This window comes from Macaca nemestrina, chromosome 9 (genome assembly GCF_043159975.1).
Source record: "Macaca nemestrina isolate mMacNem1 chromosome 9, mMacNem.hap1, whole genome shotgun sequence".
Classification (NCBI taxonomy): Eukaryota; Metazoa; Chordata; class Mammalia; order Primates; family Cercopithecidae; genus Macaca; species Macaca nemestrina.
This window is the reverse complement of record NC_092133.1, coordinates 120,639,570-120,663,324: the sequence shown is the minus strand read 5'-3', so window position 1 is coordinate 120,663,324 and position 23,755 is coordinate 120,639,570. Positions and strand designations below refer to the sequence as shown.

The 23,755-nt window shown below is 40.7% G+C and overlaps 1 protein-coding gene across 1 annotated transcript in view; it reads right to left on the bottom strand.

Moving 5' to 3' along the window:
- C9H10orf67 (chromosome 9 C10orf67 homolog) overlaps positions 1 to 23,755 on the bottom strand; it is a 139,092-nt gene that overhangs the window by 62,512 nt on the left and 52,825 nt on the right. Inside the window, exons 9-11 of the mRNA XM_071068740.1 lie at positions 18,235 to 18,300; positions 6,027 to 6,086; positions 5,094 to 5,258 (exon numbers count right to left, since the gene is read on the bottom strand). Coding sequence (XP_070924841.1) covers positions 5,094 to 5,258; positions 6,027 to 6,086; positions 18,235 to 18,300 — 291 coding nt within the window. The remainder of the gene's footprint in view (positions 1 to 5,093; positions 5,259 to 6,026; positions 6,087 to 18,234; positions 18,301 to 23,755) is intronic.

Below are 23,755 nucleotides of genomic sequence, written 5' to 3'. Positions count from 1 at the left end.
TTGGGGAGTCCAGTTAATACAAGGGCTGAGATACAGTATCTCAATACCTGCACACACACACACACACACACACACACACAAAACAAAGAAATGATTCCCACACTGAGATTGCTAGAGGAGATCCTCAAACTGTTTCTAAGACATATTTTTTGGTTTTGAAACAGGATCTAGCTATGTTGTCCAGGCTGGAATGCAGTGGTGGGATCACAGCTCACTGCAGCCTTGAACTCCTGGGCTCAAACAATCCTCTCACCTCCTGAGTAGCTAGGACCACAGACACACACTAACACACTTGGCTAACTTAAAAAATATTTGTAGAGGTGGGGTCTCACTATGTTGCCCAGGCTGGTCTCAAACTCCTGGCCTCAAGTGATCCTCCCACCTTAGCCTCTCGAAGTGCTGGAATTACAGGTGTGACCAGCCACCCCTGGACTGTTTTAAAGATTTTTTAAAGCCTAAAATAAAAGTGTACCTTTATTCCCTAATTAAGCTGCATACGCTAACACAACTTAAGAACTCTGGATTTGGCAAGCAATATATCAATTTGGTGAGATGTCACGGTTATCTAACATTGTTCAGATACGCAAATGGGAAGAAATAGTAATAGATGAATCAGTAAGAGAAAACAAAGAATTTTAATAGGATCAATTTTCATGATGAACAAGCAGAGATTCCATTGAGGAAAAGAAAGTTAAGAGAGTGTTAAATGAAAAAAGGTTTAAGAACCATCCTTCATGAAAATTAGTTCCTAAAGAAAACAAAATTGATGTGTTATAACTCACATAGACTTATTCCCAGGGTTTGAGGAGGAAGCTGGGATCTGGAGAGACTGGGGTTGGAGAAACTGACAAGTTTGGCAAGGCTAAATCCAAAGACAGTGGTCAACAGTCCACTGCCAGCGTCTAGAGGGGTGCAGCCACCTCTGGCTTGACTCTGGTGAGCAGCGATTTAATACACCAGGCAGCAGCAGTGGCAGATGTGACGATGGCAGTCAGGATGAATGACAGCATGTCAGATGCTCAGCCTTCCGGGGGAAAGACCCACGTCTGGGTAGTGTCAAGAGTCTGGCCAAATGACCTGGGGTTCAGGACCGGCCTTGACTCCCACTGGGAACTGGAGAGAAATTCACAGCTGAAGTCCCAGCAAATGGAATCAAGCAACACCATATGAGGGGCGGGGGTGGGGAAGAGGGTCACCTCACTGTCTGTGGGCTCCTGAATGTCAGGGATGATATTTCTGCTACCACCAAGTCGCTATCATCTGTGGTCAGGACCTCACATCTGTCCCAATGGCTGACAGTGCGTAGGGAAGAATAAGTACATTATCCAAACCTTGAATTTATCTATTCCTGATTTCACAGCAAAATCTTCAGTCCTCAATTTAAGTTACGCTCAAACCTAGTGAATGCCACAAATAAAATGTTATAATTGTTTCCCAACAAAATCAATAAAAGCACAAGCATAAACCCCCTTTTCAGTTGGTTTTTGACATCTTTTCATGTATCTCACAAACATTAAACACTATTTTCACTAGAGTATTTTCTGTTCCAAATATACTGAAAGTATTTATTTAATTTATTATTGAACTACCCAGCATAAAATAGGGCAGAAGATAAAAGTCACCTTTCAGCTGGATTTTAAATATATTACTCACATTTTCAATTTTGCTCTGTGAGAGCAGAACCTAAAGATGAATTCATTTTAGTGATAAATGAAAAATGTGATTTTCAATGATTTTGACATTTTATCTCTACATTTTAGGGTTATCCATATTATAAAACAAAGATCAAGTATGATAAGGAAAATTCTTTTGTGTCATCATAACCCATCAAAATATAGTAAATACCCTTTGACAACCTCTGAAGACCATGCACATGTACAGGACTGTCCTATCTCTGTATTACTGCATTGCTTAGCGCTGCCGGATAAACAACGGGTAAAGTGCTGGCTTTCCCACACTGCTCTGCAGCTCTCTTAACTGCCTGCTGCATCAAGCCAAGCCAAGGGAAAAAAGAATGGAATAATGAAACTATAAGCAGATTATAATGTTTTCTTCTCTAATAGAGCTATCTGAAATGTGCAATTTAACCAAATAAGAGTTGTATCTAGGAGAAAAATAGTAAATTTCAGAAGAAAAGATCTTTTCTTCAACTGTCTAGCCTATAATATTATATACCTATAGTAATAATTCTATATCCCATAATAACAATGTTTTAAAAATCACTAGCTTGCAAGGTGACTATGGTCATAACTGCAAAATGGCTGCAATACTATTTTACCTAACACTTCTTGAATGTTAAAGAAAAAAAAAGTTCTAGAGTTTTTATTGAAGTCTTTTATCTGTACAAATTGCTTTGTATTGAGAGAACTCTAAGAATGGGAACACGACTGACTTTCTCCCATGTCCCATTTCCCACACAGAAGGGCCCTGATTCTTTCTGCAGATCAAAGCATGCACCATATGTTCATCAGTACAGACCAGGTTACCCCATGGAAGCTCAGAAGTCCTCCATGGAAGCATGTATTCGGTGCAACCCTAATTAACTAATTACTCAAGGTGGGGAGAGGAAAACCTGAGAATCTATTTTAACCTTGATATGTGAAACTTGAGTATTTGAAATGTTTTGCACATATCAAAAAACAAACTTTACATAAAAGCACTGTACAAATACAAATTTTATGTTGTGAAATCGTTCATTAATAAATATCAGACGACTAATGTTCATATCGTATTTTTCAGACTGGCTAAACACTCAGTTTATCACTGTGTGCTTCGCTGTGGGTAGCACGTGTGCTGTTCCCACCGAATGACACAGATTTCAAAAAATAAGTATGATTAATTAGATACGTTAAATGACTGATATACAAAGTTCCTGTAACAAGCCCTCCATGTGGTCACTTACACGTGGTAAATATTATAAAACCCTTTAAAGACAATTTTTAAGAGGTCCAGCTACCTCCATGGAGTTAAATATTTAAAAGAGAGGAGCAGGAAAATTATAGCTAGACTGTGTATATATACGGTGAAGAAAAAAACCACAGTGGAAGGGGATAGAAGGGAGCACTTAGAACAATAGGAGTATTATTGTTAACAAAGTGTAAGTGACAGTAATAACAATGAACCAGAAAAACATACTTCATTTTAAAATTGAGCCAAGTCATATAAATACGGAACCCCAGTTTAAGTAATTTCTCCCCTCCCCCCATCCAATTTTGACTTATTGTTACATATTAACTTCAGAGACTCCTTCAGCTGACAAAATGTTCTGGTAAGCTTTGGAGATACTCAGGCCACAATCATTACAGTCACAGGGAAAGATTGTTACACAAAGAGAAAAGCCTGTTGAAATGATACCTTCTCAGAGATTTGTCAGTCTTTGTCCTTTATTTTGCATTTTTGGTGGGGGACAACATGGAATATCTCTGCCCCTTGTGGCTGTGACTTTGGAAGCTCAGCTTCTATTTGTAAACTGGGGACACTGGAGCTTCCAAACTGGAATTCTAGGATTTAGTTCCAGCCTTCGGGTTGCTGTGGGGACCGGGGCACCTTCTGTTGCAGCTGCCCCCTGCTGCTGTGACCTCAGGACAAGAGGCTCAGCTGCTCTGCCCCAGTGGCTGACCGGACTCTGCAGTCCTCCCAGCCATCATCTCAGAGCCTCAGACCACAGACCCCTGACACATGACCGATTTCATGGCAGCTGACCCAGTCTTGGGCCCCTCACCCAGCATGGCCGGTCTCCCCAACCAGGTCAGCATGCAGTATTGCACAGCGGGCCAGTTCTTTTTGTGTGTGTGTGGTCCAAAAAAATACTTCCCAAAATCTGGGTTACAAAAATCTTACTTCTAGAACCTAATCACTGGTCATTTCTATGCAAAATTTACCCTCTTCCAGTGTCAGTTTTTTCCCTTGGGAAATTACACTGATTTCCAATTGTCTGCACTTCCTAACCCTCTGCAAAGTGGAAATGCTCACCTAGGAGAATCCTTTTTCTCTTCCCAGTAGTGTGACTTCCATTAGCACAACAAGCCTGGCCTTGCTCTACCTGCTCCCTCCTGCACATATGAGGAGTGGTCCATCTCCTGGCGAGTGGGCACAAGAGGTCTGCACCTTGCCTTCCCCCTTTTTGGAGCAAGGATGCACAGAGCGTGCACAATTCTGCTCCACTCCTCCATGCTCTAAGTGAGAGAAATGCAAATTCTGCCCTGTGTAGGGGAAGAAGGAAGAACGAGGGAACATGTAGGAAAGGGACAAAGAGTTTGAGAGAGCAAAATATGCAGTGGAGAGACTCTATGTGAAGCGCTTGGCATTGGCCATATGTGTCACCAATTGGGTTGTATGCCTTCTGAAAGGAGCCTTGACTACTTACACAATTCACAGTGTCCACAGATCAACTAAGAGTTGTAGAAATATAACTATCCTTATAGCTAAGAGCAGAAGGCTATAGAGACACAGGGTCATGATGATGGGAGGTGTTGTACAATGTAGTGAGCAGTGCCTCATAAATATACACACAATTAGCCCACAGTGAGCTAAGTGTCCCAGAGCTACTTCTTAGCACCTCGTTTTTATGTAGACCAAGGGTGCCACCCTAGCTCCTGCAAAAACAGTTGTGATGATCAGGGGAAAGGTAGAAAAGGAGAGCAGCAGCATAGAGTTCATGCATGCATGTCGCTGACAGCATGATTTCCTCCAGTTGTAGACTGAGGAATCCTGCATGAGCAAATGGACTGGATACCTGTGTGTCCTTCCGGGAATCTTCAGTGAGCTTCTGATGGACCCTGGGCAGTCATGAGTTTGAGACTGTATATCCTAGAAAGTGCTTGGGATGTAGCTTCTCTATTTTGGTAATTAAATAGAGACCCACTGGGGCTTAGTGACTCAACTGCCTGGCTGGGGATACTGATGACTTCATCTTGGGAAAGTGAAGGAGGCTCACCCTGACATGTTGGTTTAGAAATAGGCAGCTGGAGCCCCCCACTCAGGGGCGAGAACGAGGTGTGCTTAGACTGCAGGCCTCATGGATAGGGCGAAAGAGACAGGAGCCCCTGTGCAGAGGAAGGTGGACAGTGTGTGGTCATGGAAGCAGTTCTTACCACAAATTGCTCTTCCTTTAAAGCCTTCTTTGGAGTCTTAGCTTTCTTGGCCCCAGTAGATGATATACTCATGGTCGCAGAATGTGGCCTCGAAGCTGTGGTGCTGGGTGGAGACTTGGACCATGGGGACAAAGAGGCTTCTCTCCCCTTGGCTGATTTTGCAGCCTGCCACACAAAAGTAAACAACTTTGTTATTCTCATTTTGTTTCTTGGATTTGTGTCCCTCTCTTTCACACTCTTCCCCTCCCCTGAGCTGCAATTGCAGAGCTGAGGTTTTCAGTCCTAGAGCGCGTGGATTTGTTCTTGCTCCCAGGCCCACAATCTCCCCTGGCAGGATTTGATTGGTAGGCTGAGCTTATTTCTCCACTCTCCCCCTTTAATCCTCATGTCCTAAGAAGAACACACCAACAAATCAATGCTCTTTGGAATCCCCTGGAATGGTGAGGTCTATGTGGAGAGGGGTGGGTGGCAGCTCGAGGCCTGTATCTAGGTAGGAAGAAGGTAGGGAAATAGTAGGAAGGATGAGGATATCAGGATGCATTCCTCCTGATGCCCCACTAGCTGGTTTTTTGGCTTTCAATTTCACTCTCTGCTCCCTGTTCTCAACAATCAGCTCCTGATTTCCCATTCACACTTCTTACACCACTTTATTTATTTATTTATTTTTAAAGAGATAGTCTCACTATGTTGTACAGGCTGGTCTTGAACTCCTGGACTCAAGCAATCCTCCTGCCTCGGCCTCCCAAAGTACTAGGATTATAGATGTGAGCCACTGCTCCCGGCCTTGCTCTCACTTTCAAGAACTTTCTTTTTCAAACTCAGACATTGGAAAGTGAAAAACCTCAGTATGCTACATAGATTTGTCAATTCAGATGCCAAAATCAGGGAAGCACAAAATTAAAGAGAAAGAGGAGAAAAAACTTAAATACAAACCTTGACACTTAAGCTGCCATACTTTTTTCTCATTTCCTGGTCCTCTTTCTGTTTATTAATCTGTAAAATTAAAGACCCATATCATTGGTTATTATCTACAAAGATTAAAAAAGACAATTTTCTATAAAATTTCTATAAGCAATGAAAGAGTAACATTTTAAACCATTTGTCTGCCAAAACTAATATGGGATACAAGTTATAATATCAAAGAGAAAACAAACTTGTATCCAGAAAAAGAACTTTTATTAAAAAAGTAAACAGGAATATATAACATTGCAAATATCTAAAGTCATTAGCATTCATTCATTGCATTAAGTACAACGGACATCATAGGAAAACATGCATTATGTGTTCAGCACCTTCAACTGAAATATACAGATTCTCACATTGGGACTGACTAGGCAGACAAGTGACCCACAGAGAATGAAGAAACGCAGGTGGGGTGATGGGTCCTCCCAGGAGTGGCACAGAGCCAAAGGAACCCCTGTCCCCAGCCAAGGGAAGTGGTGAGTGATTGTGTGACCTCCCCTGGGAAACCATGCTTCTCCCATAGATCTTTGCAACCTGTGGATCAGGAGATCCCCTCATGAGCCCATACCACCAGGGCCCTGGGTCTGATACACAGAGGTGTGTGGAGTCTTGGCAGAATAGCTGCTCAGGTATACATGGAGACCCAGCAGTTTTACATACTCTGGTCCTGGGAATCCCGGCAAGGTGGCAGATCTGTCTGTACCTTCCCCCTGGGAAGGGGACTGAATCCAGGGAGTCAAGCAGCTTTGTTCTGCAGGCCCTACTTCCATGGTGCCTCACAGGTTAAGCCCCACTGACCTGGAATTCCAGCCAGCCAGCAGCAACAGGTTGGAGACGGCCTCAGATGGACCAAATTCCCAGGGGGAGAGGCGGCCGCCATCTCTGCGGTTTGGTTGACTCAGCTGTTCTAGCCTGCCAGTTCTAGGGAGTCCAGGTGGTTCAGATGAGGAGAAGTCTCGCACAATGCAGCACAGCTGCTGTGCAGAAATCGTGGCCAGACTGCTTAAGTGGAACCCTGATCCAGCTCTCCTTACTGGGTGGGGCCTCCCTGCAGGAATTTCAGCAACTCCAGCCAGGGTTATATGTACAGAACTCTGATCTCTCCCTGAGACAGAGCCCCAATTAAAAGACACAAAATGGCAAGCTGGATAAAGAGTCAAGACCCATCAGTATGCTTTCTTCAACAGACCCATCTCACATTCAAAGAAACTCATAATAAAGGGATGGGGGAAAAATTTACCAAGAAAAAGGAAAACAGAAAAAAGCAGGGGTCACAATCCTAGTTTCTGACAAAACAGACTTTAAACCAATGAAGATCAAAAAAGACAAAGGGCACTACATAATGGTAAAAGGTTCAACTCAACAAGAAGAGCTAACTGTCCTGAATATATATGCACCCAATACTGGAGCACCCAGATTCATAAAGCATGTTCTTAAGAGTCCTACAAAGAGACTTAGACTCCCCTCTATCTATTAATGGATACCAGAGGTGTTTCCAGTTTTTTGCTCTTACAAACAAAGCTCCTACAAACAAATGCAAACATTTGTGACCCAAGACTTTGTGTGAACATGTGCTTTTATTTATCTTGGGTAAATACCAAGGAGTGCAATGGCCAGATCATCTGTTAAGTATAGAATTTTAGAAATTTCTTTTAGCTGTCAAAACATTTACATTTTTCTAAATGTATATTTTACATTTCCACTAGCAGAGAATGAGAGTTCTAGTTGCTCCACATCTTTGACAACACTTTATATGGTCGACCTTTTAAATTTTAGCCAGGCTAGTGAGTATATAGTGATATTTCATTGAGATTTTAATTTGTATCTCCCTAAAGACTAATGATGTTGGGCATCTTTTTATGTCATCATTTGCCTCTATATATCTTTTTAAATAAAGTGCCTGTTCAAATAGTTTGGCCATTTAAAAAATTGAGTTGTTTTTATATTATTACATTGTAAGAGTTATTTGCATAGTCTAGATGCAAATTCTTTGTTAAAGATATTTTGCAAATATTTTCTCCCACTCTGTGGTTTGTTTTTTCATTAAAAGAAAAACATTTTGAACAGTAAACTTTTTGTTGTTGTTGTATGACACAATGTCTTGCTCTATCACCCAGGCTGGAGTGCAGTGGTGTGACCAGGGCTCACTGCAGACTTGATCTCCCTGGGTTCACGTGATCCCCCCACCTCAGCCTCTGAAGTATCTGGGACTACAGGTGCATGCCAGTATGACTGCCTAATTTTTCTATTTTTTTATAGAGATGAAGTTTCACCATGTTGCCCAGGCTGGTCTTCAACTCCTAGGCTCAAGCAATCTGCCAGCCTTGGCCTCCTAAAGTGTTGGTATTACAGGTGCGAGCCACCATGCCTGGCTAAACTTTTTAAATTTCTGATAAACTGTAATTTGTTATTTAAGAAATCTTTGCCAAATCTGAGATCACTAAGATTCTCTCTTATATCTTTATCTAGAAGTTTTGTAGTTTCAGCTATTACAATTCTGATCCATTTCAAGTTAACTTTAATATGAGGTGTCAGGTAAGGGTTGAGGTTCATTTTTTGCTTATTGCTGTCCAATTGTTCCAGTACTGTTTGTTGAAAAGATTATCCTTACTACTTGAATTGCCTTTGCATCTTGGTCAGAAATCAATTCATTATATATGATCCATAGGGTCTACTACTGGATTCTCTAGTCTATTTCAGCAATCTATGTTTCTCCTTATGCCAAGACCACTTTACCTTGACTACTATAGTTTTACAGCAAGTTTGAACCAGGTGTGTGCATCTTTCAACTTTGTTCTTTTTCAAAATTGTTTCAGCTATTCCAGGTCTTGTGCATGTCTATATAAATTTTAGGATAGGCTTGTTGATTTCAACAACAACAACAACAACAACAACAAAAAACCCTGCTGGGATTTTGATTAGGACTGTGTTGAATCCATAAATCAATATGGAGAGAATTGACAGCTTGATAATATGCATCTCTTGAATCATGAACAATGGAAATATTTCTGCATCTATTTAAGTCTTTAATTTATTTCAGCAGTATTTTATATTAACTGTACATGTTTTGCACATATTTTGTCATGTTTATCCATAAGCACTTCATATTGTTTGATGCTATCATAACCAGTGTTTTTCAAAATTTCAATTTTTGATTGTTCATTGTTTATATATAGAAGTACAAGATTTTTGTATCTTGATATTTGCAACCATTCTGCATTCACTTATTAATTTTAGTAGCTTTTTTTTTGTAGATTTATTAGGATTTCCTATAGAGATGATCATGTCATCTGGGAATTTAAAAAGTTCTACCTCTTCCTTCCCTATCTGGATGTTATTTATTTTTGTGTGTGTGCGTTTTTGCACTGGTTAGGACCTAAAACACAATGTTGAAGGGAAGTAATAAGAGCAGGTATTCTTGTCATATTTCTGACTTCAGAGTCAAAATCTTCATCCTTTCACTATCAACCATGATAATAGTGTGTTTTGTAGATATCTTTTATCAGCTGGAGAGGTTCTCTTCTATTCCCAGTTTGCTGAGAGTATTTTTTATCATGAATGGAAACTGGAGTCCCTCAAATGCTTTTTCTTCATCTACCTGCCTTTTGACTCCATTATTTTATATCCTTCCCATGAACAAAATATATTTATCTTCACTCAAGGCCTTCAAAAATCTCATTGTACTATAGCATCAGCTTGAAGTCTGGAATCTCATTATCTAAATCAAGTCCAGGTGCAGATGAGGCTCCTTGAGTACAATCTCTCTTGATCTGAAGATCCAGAAACTAAAGAGACAAGTTATCTGTCCCCACACAGCGAATGTTCCGTGGTGGGACACAGGATAAGCACTAGAGATCCCACTCCATTCAAGGGAAGAAGGAGGCATAGAGCAACAGCTGGTCCATAGTAATTTTGAAATCCAACTAGGCATATATTGCTGGTTTCTTGACTAGGACCAAGTCCTGCTCCACTTTTGGAGGCAAACTACCATACACAGTAAATATTGTTGGAAAACTCGAACTTCTGAAGTCCATGTAGTTGTTTTTACTCTGTATTGTTTCTCACAGGTATCAGGGGAACCAGCCCCCAATATTTCAACATACATTGTTTCTATTTTCCCCAAGTGTTGGCTGATCTGAGAAATAAAGAGAAAAAGTACAGAGAGAGAAATTTTACAGCTGGGCCTCCGGGGGTGTCATCACATAATGGTAGGACCATGATGGTGACCCTGAGCTGCAAAATCAGCAAGTTTTTACTAGGGATTTCAAAAGGAGAGGGGGTGTATGAATAGGGAGTGGGTCACAGAGATCACATGCTTCAAAGGGCAATACAAGATCACAAGGCAAAGGGCAGAGCAAGATCACAAGGCAAGGGCAAAATTAGAATTACTGATGAGGGTCTGTGTCCTGCTGGGCACGCATTGTCTTGATAAACATCTTAACAGGAAACAGGGTTTGAGAACAGACAACTGGTCTGACAAGAATTTACCAGGCTGGAACTTTCCAATCCTAGTAAGCCTGAGGGCACTGCGGGAGACCAGGGCGTATTTCATCCCTTATCTCAGCTGCATAAGACAGACACTCCCAGAGCAGCCATCTATAGATCTACCCCTGGGAATGTATTCCTTTCCCAAGTTATTAATTATTAATATTCCTTACTGGGAAAATAATTCAGCAATATTTCTCCTACTCACACATCAATTTATAGGCTCCCTGCAAAAAGGAAAATATGGCTCTATTCTGCCCGATCCTGCAGGCAATCAGACCTTATGGTTATCTTTCCTTGTTCCCTGAAAATTGCTGTTATTCTGTTCTTTTTCAGGGTGCACTGATTTCATACTGTTCAAATACATGTTTTACAAACAATTTGTATAGTTAATGCAATCATCACAGGGTCCTGAGGTGACATATATCCTCAGCTTATGAAGATGATGATTAAGAGATTAAAGACAGGCATAGGAAATTATAAAAGTATTAATTTTGGGAACTAATAAATGTCCATGAAATGTTCACAATTTATGTTCAAAGACTGCAGTAAAGACAGGCATGAGAAATTATAAAAGTATTAATTTTTGGAACTCATAAATGTCCATAAAATCTTCACAATTTATGTTCTTCTGCTGCAGCTTCAGCCGGTCCCTCTGTTCGGGGTCCCTGGCTTCCCGCAACATACAGGTGGTTTCTTATTTCCTTGTGTACTTCCTTATCTTTGACTATGTGATATTAGTTGCTCCTATAATTGTAGGGTAGAGAATTCTGGGAATTCTCTGAGGCTTAGGATTAAAGTACTCCTTATAGAGAGTATTTCCATTTGCTTCTTTCAGGGGTACTTTCTATTCACTTAAAACCAAACTGATGCCAGGTGCAGTGGCATGTAGTCCCAGCTACTTGGGAGGCTGAGGTGGGAGGATTGCTTGAGCACAGGAGTTCGAGATCAGTTTATGCAAGATATCAAGATCCCATCTCTGAAAAACAAACAAATTAACTAAACTGAAGGTTTGAGGTTCTGTGAATACAAACTTGAGTTGCAAATCCCCTGTAAGTCCTGCCTCTCAAAACCCTTCAGGAAGAGATTGTCCCCCTTGTGTTGCTCCGTACAGAGGCAACTCTCCCCTGCAGGCCTCTGGGTATTAGGTAGGTTTCAGGTTTACATTTGGTCATGTTCATCCGGCAGGAATGACCTTTGGTTCGCAGCCTAATGCAAGAGATCACTGCTGATTACCCCTATACACACACACACACACACACACACACACACACACACACACACACACATGCAGGCACTCTAGCATGCCCTGCACTGTGACTTCTGTTTAGTGCAGATAAGTAAATCCCCTCAGGACAATCAGCTTGGAAACCTCAACTGACCCCTCTGTGTTTCCCTTGATGTTTGACTTTTGACCAGGTAAGCCCCATGTCCCTGGTCATTTTTTTATGCTTTTACAAAGATGTTTGCAATACTGTATCTAGAATTTTTTGAGGTTTTAAAAAATTTGGGTGGGAGTCACTTTGAATGCCAGCTCACTTGATAAGTTTTCCCTGTAATCAATATCAATATGGTTAATTTTTAAAAGTTTGAGCCCTTTTTCCCACAGAGTTTCCATTCTGCCTCAGAATTCTCTCTCAATACATTGGAGTTGATACATGAACTTAGGTTTATTTGGAATCCCTGGACTAACAGAAGAAGCTTCCAGGTTTCTTCCTATTAGGGTGATTAACTATCCTGGTGCTTTTTACGACTGAGGGGGTTTCTCAGGATGTAGGGCTTTCAGTGCTAAGAATGAACAAACCAGGATGAGCTGGTCACCCTATCAGTCATGATCAATGCTTTCATCACTGAGTGTAGGTGTGAATAATCCACTCCTCTTTTCTCTGAGGAGGGAAGGAAACTTTACATATTACTAGTGGGAACAGACAAACCCATGACCCAGTAACTCCTTCCTCACTCTGTTGCTTGGTCAGTGAAATGGCTCAGTGGGGATAAAGGGAGCCTCTGGAAGACCTGCAGAACTCCTGTTCACACAGAAGGCATTGACGTCACCTCCTCTAGCTCAGCTCTGGGTGTTCTCCTTTTTAGAAAGACAATTCCCCAGCCAGGAAGCTCCCACTGTCATATAGTATGGTAGATAGCCAACTTCCCTATAAATATATAAAGTGGTGTGTCGGGGGCATCCCTCTCCCACAGCAATTCCTGTGATTCACCTTACCCAAGCTCTCCTCTTGGTGGGCTAATAAAAGACCAAAGGAGTGTGTCCTGTCTGTTAATTTTCTTCTTGTAAGTTTTTAATCAATAAACTTTATACCTGCACCACACATTCTAGAGGTATGTACGCCTGTACCCTTGCATTCCATCTAGGAATACAACAGCACAACACAAGATATTGCCCATGGGGAGCACTTGGCCCAATCACCACATTGCGAGAGATAAATGGCAATTTCCTTATGTGGAAATTTGAACCGCCTCCCTGAGCGCAGGAGTAATGGCTTATATTTATGTAAATATATTAGTATTAGTAAGTGTATTAGAAAGTGTAACATTCTAACAGCGATGTGCCAGGGAAAGGAATCGATGAATAAATAAATTAAATGAAAACAAATGAAGAGGATCAGAATCACAAACGGATAAAGACATTTCACTTAACTACACCTGGCTAAGAGTTTTTCCTTATTAAATAAGGCAGCAGATCTCAACATGTGGTCCAAGGACCTCTAAGGTGCCCCAAACCTTAGGGGTTCTGTGAGGCCTAAATTATTCTCATAATAATACTAACAGATTAGTCACTGTTTCTTCATTCTCATGGTCTCATGAGTGGACACTGGAGTTTTTCAAAAGCTATGTGATATTTATCATGGCAGAGAATACAGAAGTATCTATGAGAATTTAAATAATTTCCAGGAAACCAAATACTAAAGAAATTTACAGAAATAAGTGACTGGGTATTGTGGCTTATGCTTGTAATTCCAGCACTTTAAGAGGCTGAGGTGGGTGGATCACTTGAGCCCAGGAGTTTACAATCAGCCTGGGCAATGTGGCAAAACCCTGTCTCTACAAAAAATAGAAAAATTAGCCAGACGTGTTGGTGCGTGGCTGTAATCCCAGCTACTTGGGAGGTTGAGGCAGGAGAATAACCTGAGGCCAGGAAGTCAAGGCTGCAGTGAGCCATGATTGTGCCACTGCACGGCAGTCTGGGTGACAGAGTAAGACCATCTCAAAAAAAAAAAAAATACACACACACGTATACAAAATACACACATATGTAAGACAAAGCCACTTTTGCTAAACATTTTCTGTGTTGGGAAAGATTTTCTTATAAACAATATGGCATTTATGTCAGCATGTGAAGAGTTTAGTGTTGTTATTTTTAAGTCACTTAACAAATAATTTGATTATGTTTTCCTTTCATATATGGTAAATATCAACAGATAAAACCCATCTGTGTTAGTATAGTCTCACATTGCTATAAAGAAATATCTGAGACTGGGTAATTTATAAAGAAAAGAGGTTTAATTGGCTCACGGTTCTGCAGGCCGTATAGGAAGCATAGGGGCTTCTGCTTCTGGGGAGATCTCAAGAAGCTTCCAATCACGGTGGGAGGTGAAGGGGGAGCAGGCGTCTCACATGGTGGGAACAGGAGCAACAGAGAGAAGTCGGGAGGTGCTACACACTTTTAAATGACCAGATCTCACCAGAACTCACTCACTATAGTGAAGACAGTATAATGGGGGATGGTGCTAAACCATTCATGAGAAATCTGCCCACATGATACAATCACCTCCCACAAGGCCCCCACTCCAACACTGGAGCTTACATTTCTATATGAGATTTTGATGGGAACACACATCCAAACTATATCACCATCTAAACCAAATTTTCTTGGGGGACCTCAAAAAATATTTAAGAGTGTAAAGAGATCCTGAGACCAAAAAGTTTGAGAACCACTGGAATGGAACCTGGAAATTAATCCTGGAAACCCCACTGCAGGTCCTCTCTATATTGTATAGCTGTGTCACGTATGTATTACCAGTATTATGGGCTTATTAAAGTACATATAGTTCATGCCATATATAGTGTGGGTTAAGCCATTCTCAACTATTTTTTGTTATCCCTTCTATCATTTACTCATAACAAATATTTAGTGGCCATCTACCCCATGGGGGCCACCATGTTAGGTTTTAGGAGTAAAACCATAGCTCACAGAATGGAAATAGCAGGTAAGATAACAGGCCATCTCTACAGAATGTGACGAGAGCCACAAGAGGAAAACTGTGTGCCATGCCAGCATGAGGGTGGGCACCTCTTCCAGGCAAGGGAAGTCAGGGTGGGAGAGGTTTCCCAGAGGAGGCAGCATCTGACCTCTGACCTGAAAGATGAGAGGACCTAACCAGGTGCTGACCAAGAGAGGTCAGTTCAGGGAGAAGGAAGAGCACAGAAGGAACGGAACTCTGAGGCATCCTTGTCTGAATCTCCTGATTGTAAAGAGAGAAATCTACCTGCTGATATCAGGTAGGGTGAATGGCTGCAAGAGTTCATGGGGCTCATTCTGATGAATTTTGAACAACACACCCTCAGGGGAGCTCTTCCTTTCACAAGGTTTGCCTTCTAGCTCTTTGACTTCCTAAGGGGATTGTGTGTTGGTCACAGTGGCTCATGCCTATAATCCCAACACTTTAGGAGGCCAAGGCAGGAGGATTGCTTCAGTCCAGGAGTTCAAGACCAGCCTGGGCAATATAGTGAGACCCTGTCTCTATATTTTATAAATATTATTTTAAAAAGTAGATTGTGAAGGCTATGCAGGACTAATAAATGTCCAAGATTGCATGGAACACATTTGACTGACCAGCGGGCACAAACTCACTGCCAGTGAGACAGGGATCACACGGACAGCAGAACTTGCTCCTCTACCTTCCATGGCATACAGGGACAGTCACATTGGGTCATGCTTGTGTCATGTTTGTCTTGATGAAGAGTCACTATTCGCAGAGCTTCCATGTAAACGTGGCTTTGCATGGACCACTGAAAACATCTGTTTCCTAACTGGATAGCCAAACCCTGCCACATGACATATAACAGGACTGCACAGGCTTGAGGCATGCCTCAGAGGGAATGCAGGCATCAGGAACCTAGTTGTGGGAGCAAGGGAGATTGCAAGGGTAACTTATTGCTGTGCCCCCAGAATGGGGCTAGGGCAACCTATGTACTTCCTTCCCATCTCCAGTCTGGATTGTTCCAAGAAATAGGGTGCGCTGGGATGAAGCAGATAGAAATGAACTAAGAGAAAGAGTTCAATCATGATATTTTTCTGATGAGGGCCCTCTGTTTTGTTAACTTCAAAATAAACGAAAGCCACTTAGCCTAGGAATCATGGAAAGACCCAAAATTATTTCACATGCTTCCTCAAAAGCCAATCTAAGGATACAATCACTCTAGGTTGCATCGCTTACCTAACATATATATTATATATATATAATAAATAATAAATATGTGTATGTTATATATAATAATAAATATGTATTTATTTATCTATTTTTTTTTTAAAGACAGGGTCTTGCTCTGTTGCCTAGGCTGAAAAGCAGTGGTATGATCACAGCTCACCGCAGTGTCAAACTTCTGGGCTCAAGTGATCCTCACACCTCCCACCTAGCCTCCTGAGTAGGAGGACTGCAGGCATGTGCTACTATGCCTAGCTAATCTTTTTTATTTTATATAAAAACGGGGCCTCACTATGTTGCTCAGGGGGGTCTCAAACTCCTGGGCTCAAGCGATTCCCCTATCTCAGCCTCCCAAAGCACTGGGCTTACAGGCATGAGCTGCCACACAAAGTCAGTTTACATATACTTACTGATTGTGCCTCTTTACTACCAGTTCTTTGGCTTTTTGCACTACACTCTTAACAGGTCAGAAAATAACTTTCACTGGAATATAATAATAGGCAAGTATGTAACAAAACCCTTCTGGCTAGAAAGTATTTAAATTTTTACAGAATGACAGTGGTCAACTCCACCTTCTCCCACTCTTCCTTGTCAGTGCAATCACAAATCCCGGGTCCTGGAAAAACGCAGGATAGCAAGAAACGAAGGAAGCCCAAATAGCAACAACAAAACCAGGCTGCCTCCAAGCGAATAACAGAATGCCTTGCAGGAGTAGGGAGAAGGCGGTGAAATAGTGACCTCGATGGGTCCAAAGCGGGTATGCAATGGAAACCTCCATCACATGAAGAACCTCAGGCCCACTCCCTCTATTGAAATCATGAGCTCCTAGACTAGTCTAGGCATCCTGAAGGCTCTTTCGCCTTCGTGGAGTTTGTGGTGCAGGCTCTTGCTGCTTGGCAACAAGCTTGGGGCGCAACAAACTTCTAAACCACAAAATAAAATGTGATTGGTTCCCCTGTGAGCAATACAATAGCACCCGTTAAAGGCTTACAGTTAAAATAAAAAGGCAAAGTAATTCAAAGAGTATGGGATCTGCTCCTAGTATAGGCACAAATTCACTGACTGAGTAGTTTAATTTCTTCTCTATTGCTGCTAACAAACAATATAACACTGGCTTTCCACTCTATAAAAACACTTCCAGTTTTAATGACAATATGCACATTTATTTAGTTGTTTGTTTTCCAAAGTAAAGCCTGAACTTTGGAGGAATGACAGAAGAGAGTGGGGGTGGAGGTAGAAGAAATTCACCAAGTAGACTCAAATAATGGAGTCTATTTTTATATGCCAGGTATTTAAAAGTAGCAGGCTCAAAATAACACATTTGTTAACACATGGTTTTTGTGAATCGCCAACCATAAATTTTTTTTGTTGCCTGCATTCCCAAGTTGGTTTCATAGAAGGCTTTATTGTAATCCAGGAGAATTGTTTTGCATTAATTTCTATGACAAGGAACCCAAAACACAGGGTGCTGAGAGTAACAAAACAGAGTTAGGGAAACAGTCATGACTTGGCACAAAGTGTGACAAGCTGTAAAAAAGCGAATGTTTCAATATCTGAAGTGTTGATTTCCTATGAGCAACCTTTTCTCTTCCAAACAGTATCATATTCTTTTCAAGCACATTTAGAACGCAAGTCAAGCTGTGTTTTATTTTTTATTATAATAAACACAGTCAGTTTACTGTAACAAAGACATACTAGTGGTAATCAGCTGAAAGCCAAATACGCCACCATAAGCTGGGCGGGGGGCTGCTGTGGGGGGGCTGGGGGCTGGGTAGTCAACTGATAAAAGACCAGCCGTCTGGAAAGTTCTCTTAAAAGAACATAAAAAGGCAGTGTTTTCTTATGAGACTAACACAGAATGCCAAAATATCTAGCTGGGCTCTTTTTTATTGTCACTTACGGCAATTTGTAACTGAAAATAGCAATTCCTTCAAAATAGTGGGCTCTCCTATTTGTTTTTTTTTTTTTAAATCTCCATAATAAAATGCAGAAATTTTATACATGGTTTTAAATGGTAATACTATTTCTTACACAAGACTCTAGTAAGCATATGTATTGCTGTGCTACTCAAACTGCTTTCTTTAAAATGACCATTTACAAATGTTTATAATTATACATGTACTTAGATTTCCGATAAAGGTGAAATGAGTCATTCACAGGAAATAATCACAAATAAAGTTTATAAAACTTTCATGGTTAAATTAAATTCCTGAATTCAAATAGTTAGGAAATAATGTAAATCATCTTACCACATCCTGAACTAATGATTTTTCATAATTAAGCTCTTCTCTTAATCTTTCTCTACTATCCATTAACTGAAAGAGAAGAAATTATATTTTTATTAAAGATAAGAACAGAACATCTAACATCTCTCCTCAAGAGAATTTAGTGAAACATACTTCAATATGAGAAAAATGGATCTCAATCCGATCAAAAGAAAATTAAATTTCTACAGATGATCATCTTACATTATTATAGAATTATTATGTAAGCAAGTAAAATATACACAGAAAATACCAATTTATTTACACCTTTCCTCACCCCACACCATCAAAATGTAACATCACAATAAAGCAAGTCCTACTCTGTCAAAAAGAACAATTTTGCCTAATGTTTTATGTGACCCATCTCTTATTTTAGGGTTTTGCGTTATATCTATGTGCATATCAAACTACATTTATACCAACTGAAAATAGCTATCAGAAGCATACACTGGGCTGGGTGCAGTGGCTCACACCTGTAATCCCAGTGCTTTCAGAGGCTGAAGCAGGATTGCTTGAGGCCAAGAGTTTGAGACTTGGTATCAGGTCTCCACAAAAAAAATTTTTTAGGCTGGGCACAGTGGCTGACACTCATAGTCCCAGCACTTTGGAAGGCTGAGGCAGGTGGATCACCTGAGGTCAGGAGTTCAAGACCAGCCTGACCCACATGGTGAAACCCCATTTCTACTAAAAATACAAAAATTAGCTGGGCACAGTTACATGTGCCTGTAATCCAAGCTACTTTGGAGGCTGAAGCAGGAGGATTGCTTGAGCCCAGGAATTTAAGGCTGCAATGAACTATGGTCATACCACTGCACTCCAGCCTAGAACAAGACCCTGTCTCTAAACAAACGAACAAACCATTTATTTGTGGGAGCTAGAAATTAAAACAATTGAACTTACAGAGATAACAAGAAGAAGGATGGTTACCAGATGCTGGGAAGGGTAGTGAGGGGTGGGGTAATAGGGTTAACAGTACAAAAAAAAAATGGCTAGAAAGAACGAATAAGACCTAGTATTTGATAGCACAACAGGGTGACTATAGTCAATAATTTAATTGTACATTTAAAAATAACTAAAAGAGTATAAATGGATTGTTTGTAATACAAAGGATAAATGCTTGAGGTGATGGATACCCCACTTATCCTCATGTGATTATTACACATCGTAATGCCTGTACCAAAATATTTCATATACCCTGTAAATATACACACCTACTAGGTACCCAAAAAATGAAAAATGAAAAAACAAACAAAAACCCCATGCACTGCAGGGCCCTTGTTCCCTTGTGACTTGCCTTGGTATTTACATTGATCAGTTGCTGTTTGTGTGTGTTATAGGCTAGTAAAATTCAACCTTTCGTTTTGATATGCATTCAATTTCATTAATTCATGTCTGTATTAATTTAATAAATATCCCCAGTGTCACCGTTCTTGTTTCAGTTCTTTATTGTTTCCCTGGTTTATCCAAGCAACACCTTCACTGGACTCTGGTTCCCGGCTTTCCTCTCTCCCATTCATTTTCTTTCTGAAACACAAATCTGATCCTGCCGCAATGTTCAAGGCTCTCCAACGCACTTAGAAGGTAATTCAAACCTTCTTTGCATGAATATAATCTTCTGCCACTGTCCTCTGCCCCTTGTCACTCCTTGCTCTCAGGTACTCTTCATCTACAGCAAACCACACTCCCTTTCCCATACAAGGTGCTTTTGCGTGGTACTTAGAATACTCCTCTCAACTCTCCCGCATCTCTTTGCTGGCTAACTCTAACAGCTCTTCTTGGGGCCAGTGCAGTATCCTTCCTCCAACCTTCCCTGATCCCGTAGAGTACAGGCTGGGAATGCCTCTTGTGTGCCGCACAGCAAAGTCTGCTTCTCTGCATCCTGACGCTATCACACCTGTACTGTGCTCTCTGACTCCGGGTCTGTCTCCCTCCCAGAGTGAAATTCATGAGAACAGATTCTACTGTGGCAGCAGCTGGAAGACAGGCACAGATACAGCTGGTATTTGATTCTTGGAATTAAAACACAAAAGCTATGAATTCCATAACTGACCATGCTTAGCCCAGATGGATGGCAAGAGGTCAGCCTCCCCAAATTCAGTCCCATTTTCAATCTGTTTTTAAGTGCATCCAGGGCTTTAAAAAAAAAAAAAAAAGGTGGGGGAAACACATGGTTATCTGAAGTCTTCTGAGTTGCTCCTTTCCATTTACACCCTCTTCCCCACACCCCTGGTCTCCTCACTCTGTCTGCCCCACTACAGATTCTTCCTATATCGTTTCATCAGACTTCTACTGCATTCTCAAGCCACACCCAATCACAAGCAGTTTCACAAATCCATGTCAGGCTTTATGCATTCATACACTGTACCCAGCTCTTCTACTCTCTTGCCTGCCTGGAAAAATCAGCTCCAAAGCCCAACACGGTGGCTCACACCTATGATCCCAGCACTTTGGGAGGCTGAGGTGGGAGGATCCCTTGAGCCCAGGAGTTCAAGACCAGCCTAAGCAACATAGTGACAGAATATCTCCCCAAAAATGAATAAATACATAAATACATAAGCCAGGTGTGGTGCAGACCTGTAGTACCAGCTACTCAGGAGATTGAGATGGGAGAATTGCTTGAGACCAGGAGGTCAAGGCTGCAGTGAGCCATGATCACGCCACTACACTCCATCCTGGGCAACAAAGAAAGACCCTATCTCAAAAAAACCCCAAACAAACAAGCAAGCAAACAATAGAAAAAACCTAAAAAAATCAGCTCCAGTGGGCCTCAACAGGAGAACATGAGAAAGGTTGTGGAACTGTTTGTGAAGCTTTTCTAGAATCTTCCAGATGAGGCCAGGCATCTCTTCTCTAGTACACACTTCTCTTATAGTCCCTATCTCACTGCCCTATGGCTTTGGTCTATCCCTGTAGACTTCACCTGTCCCCAGAAGGGACCATAGGTATATACATGCATTTTATTTTTTCTAGCAGTAGCACAGTGCCTAGTACTTAAAGGCAACTAATAAACATTGCTGAACAAATTGATTTAGTGCAGGATATTGGAAAAAAACCCAGCAAATATCAGCTGTCATTTGTTCAACAACATCTGAACTGCTTCCCAGTTGACAAAGCATGCTGACATTCATTATCTCATTCAGTCCACACAGTACACATGGGAGAAACAGGAAGGAGGAAGACAGGTACTGGCCCCAGGGGACCTAGTGGCAAAAATGGAACAGGAATCCAGGGTTCTAGATTCTTTCTGCTCAGTACCAAAATGTCCCTATATTCAATGTCTATGAGAAGTTCCAGTGCATGTAAAGAAAAAAAGAAAAGAAAGACAGAATTAAAAATCAAGCAGATTAGGAGTCTGCTATACTATATTATATAATTTGTTACATATATTTCATTATATATGTTACATATATCACATTATATGTTATATATATTAAATTATATTTATATATTACATTATACATAACAGAGCTATCAGAAATATAATGTGAGTCATATATAATTTTGAATTTTATAGTAGCTGTGCTAAAAAGACAAAAGAAATAGGTAAAAGCAATTTTAATAATGTGTTTTTATCCCAATATATATTCAAACTATTATTTCAATGTATATTCAATATAGAAAATTATTAGTGAGACATTTCACATTTTTTACACCAAGTGTTTGAAATCCAGTGTGTATTTTTCACTTACAGTACATCTCAATTGGGGAGCTACGTTTTCATTGGAAATGCTTTATTTGTATTCAGATTTCATAAAATTTACAAATGAAAAAGTAGAGTCACATATCCCAGTTATCAAAAATACACAGAAAGGTTTTCCAAGAACTGAAATGAGTTTTTAAATTTGAATTTAAAGAATTGGAAATTAAATTATTAAAACTTAGTTCCTCACTTGCACTGGCCACATTTCAAGTGCTCAATAGCCACATGTGGCCAGGGGCCACCATAGCACAGTGCAGATTTAGAAAGCTGAGGCAGCATTTAACTGACATATTTAAACTCACAGATATAGCCAGCCATCAATTGGTGGCTTACCAGTGAGATTATTTTTTTTGCTTGAATTTGTTATTGTACTCCTTATAGAAAGTAGGAAGTACATGCTACTCATTTCTACCAGTGGTAATACAGACTGAAGAGCTTGAGAAACATTTTCAATAAAGAACCAGGCCCAGTGCAATGACTCACACCTGTAATCCTAATACTTTGGGAGGATGAGGTGGGAGCATCACTTGAGGCCAAGAGTTTGGGACCAGCCTGTTTCTACAAAAATAAAAAATAAAAAATAAGCCAAGTGTGGTGGTACTCCTCTTTAGTCCCAGCTACTCTGGGATCTGAGATGGGAGGATTGCTTGAGCCTGGATGTTTGAGACTGCAAGTGAGATATTATCGCACCACTGTACTCCAGCCTTGGGGACAGAATGAGACTGAGACAAGGAAGGAAGGAAAGGAAAGAAGGAAGGAAGGAAGGGAGGGAGGGAGGGAGGGAGGGAACGAAGGAAAGGAAGAGAAGGAGGGAGGGAGGAACGGAGGGAGAAAGGAGGAAGGAAAGGAGGGAGGAAAAGAGGGAGGAAAGGAGGGACAGGTGACGGTTCCCTGGTTGGTTATTAAGTGAAACTAGAAGGCTGAGATTTCATTTCTGACCTTAGAGGTTGATGCCAAGAAGGTTAAATGGAATTTACATTATTATCACTGCAAATAGGGTGAAGCCTAAGAAAATGAACTCCCCTTGTGAAAACCTGTGAGGGATTCAGTTATCAGGGAAACATCTCCCACCTCTAACCAATCAGGGTAACCATTTCTTTGGAAAATACTTCTTAAAAGTAGTTTTATCTAAAATATAAGAATATTTTGAGTGAAGAAATAAGAGAGGACACAAACAAATGAAAAAACATTCCATCCTCATGGATAGGAAGAATCAATATCATGAAAACGGCCATACTGCCCAAAGTAATTTATAGATTCAATGCTATTTCCATCAAACTACCATTGACATTCTTCACAGAATTAGTAAAAACTATTTTAAATTTCATGTGGAATCAAAGACCCCGTATAGCCAAGACAATCCCTAAGCAAAAAGAACAAAGCTGGCGTCATCACACTACCTGACTTCAAACTATACTATAAGGTTACAGTAACCAACACAGCATGGTACTGGTACCAAAACAGACATATAGACCAATGGAGCAGAACAGAGACCTCAGAAATAACACCACACATCTACAACCATCTGATCTTTGACAAACCTGACAAAAACAAGAAATGGGGAAAGGATCTCCTGTTCAGTAAATGGTGCTGGGAAAACTGGCTAGCCATATGCAGAAAACTGAAACTGGACCCTTTCCTTACACCTTATACAAAAATTAACTCAAGATGGATTAAAGACTTAAATGTAAAACCCAAAATCATAAAAACCTAGAAGAAAATCTAGGCAATGCCATTCAGGACATAGGCGTGGGCAAACACTTCATGACAAAAACACCAAAAGCAATTGCAACAAAAGCCAAAATT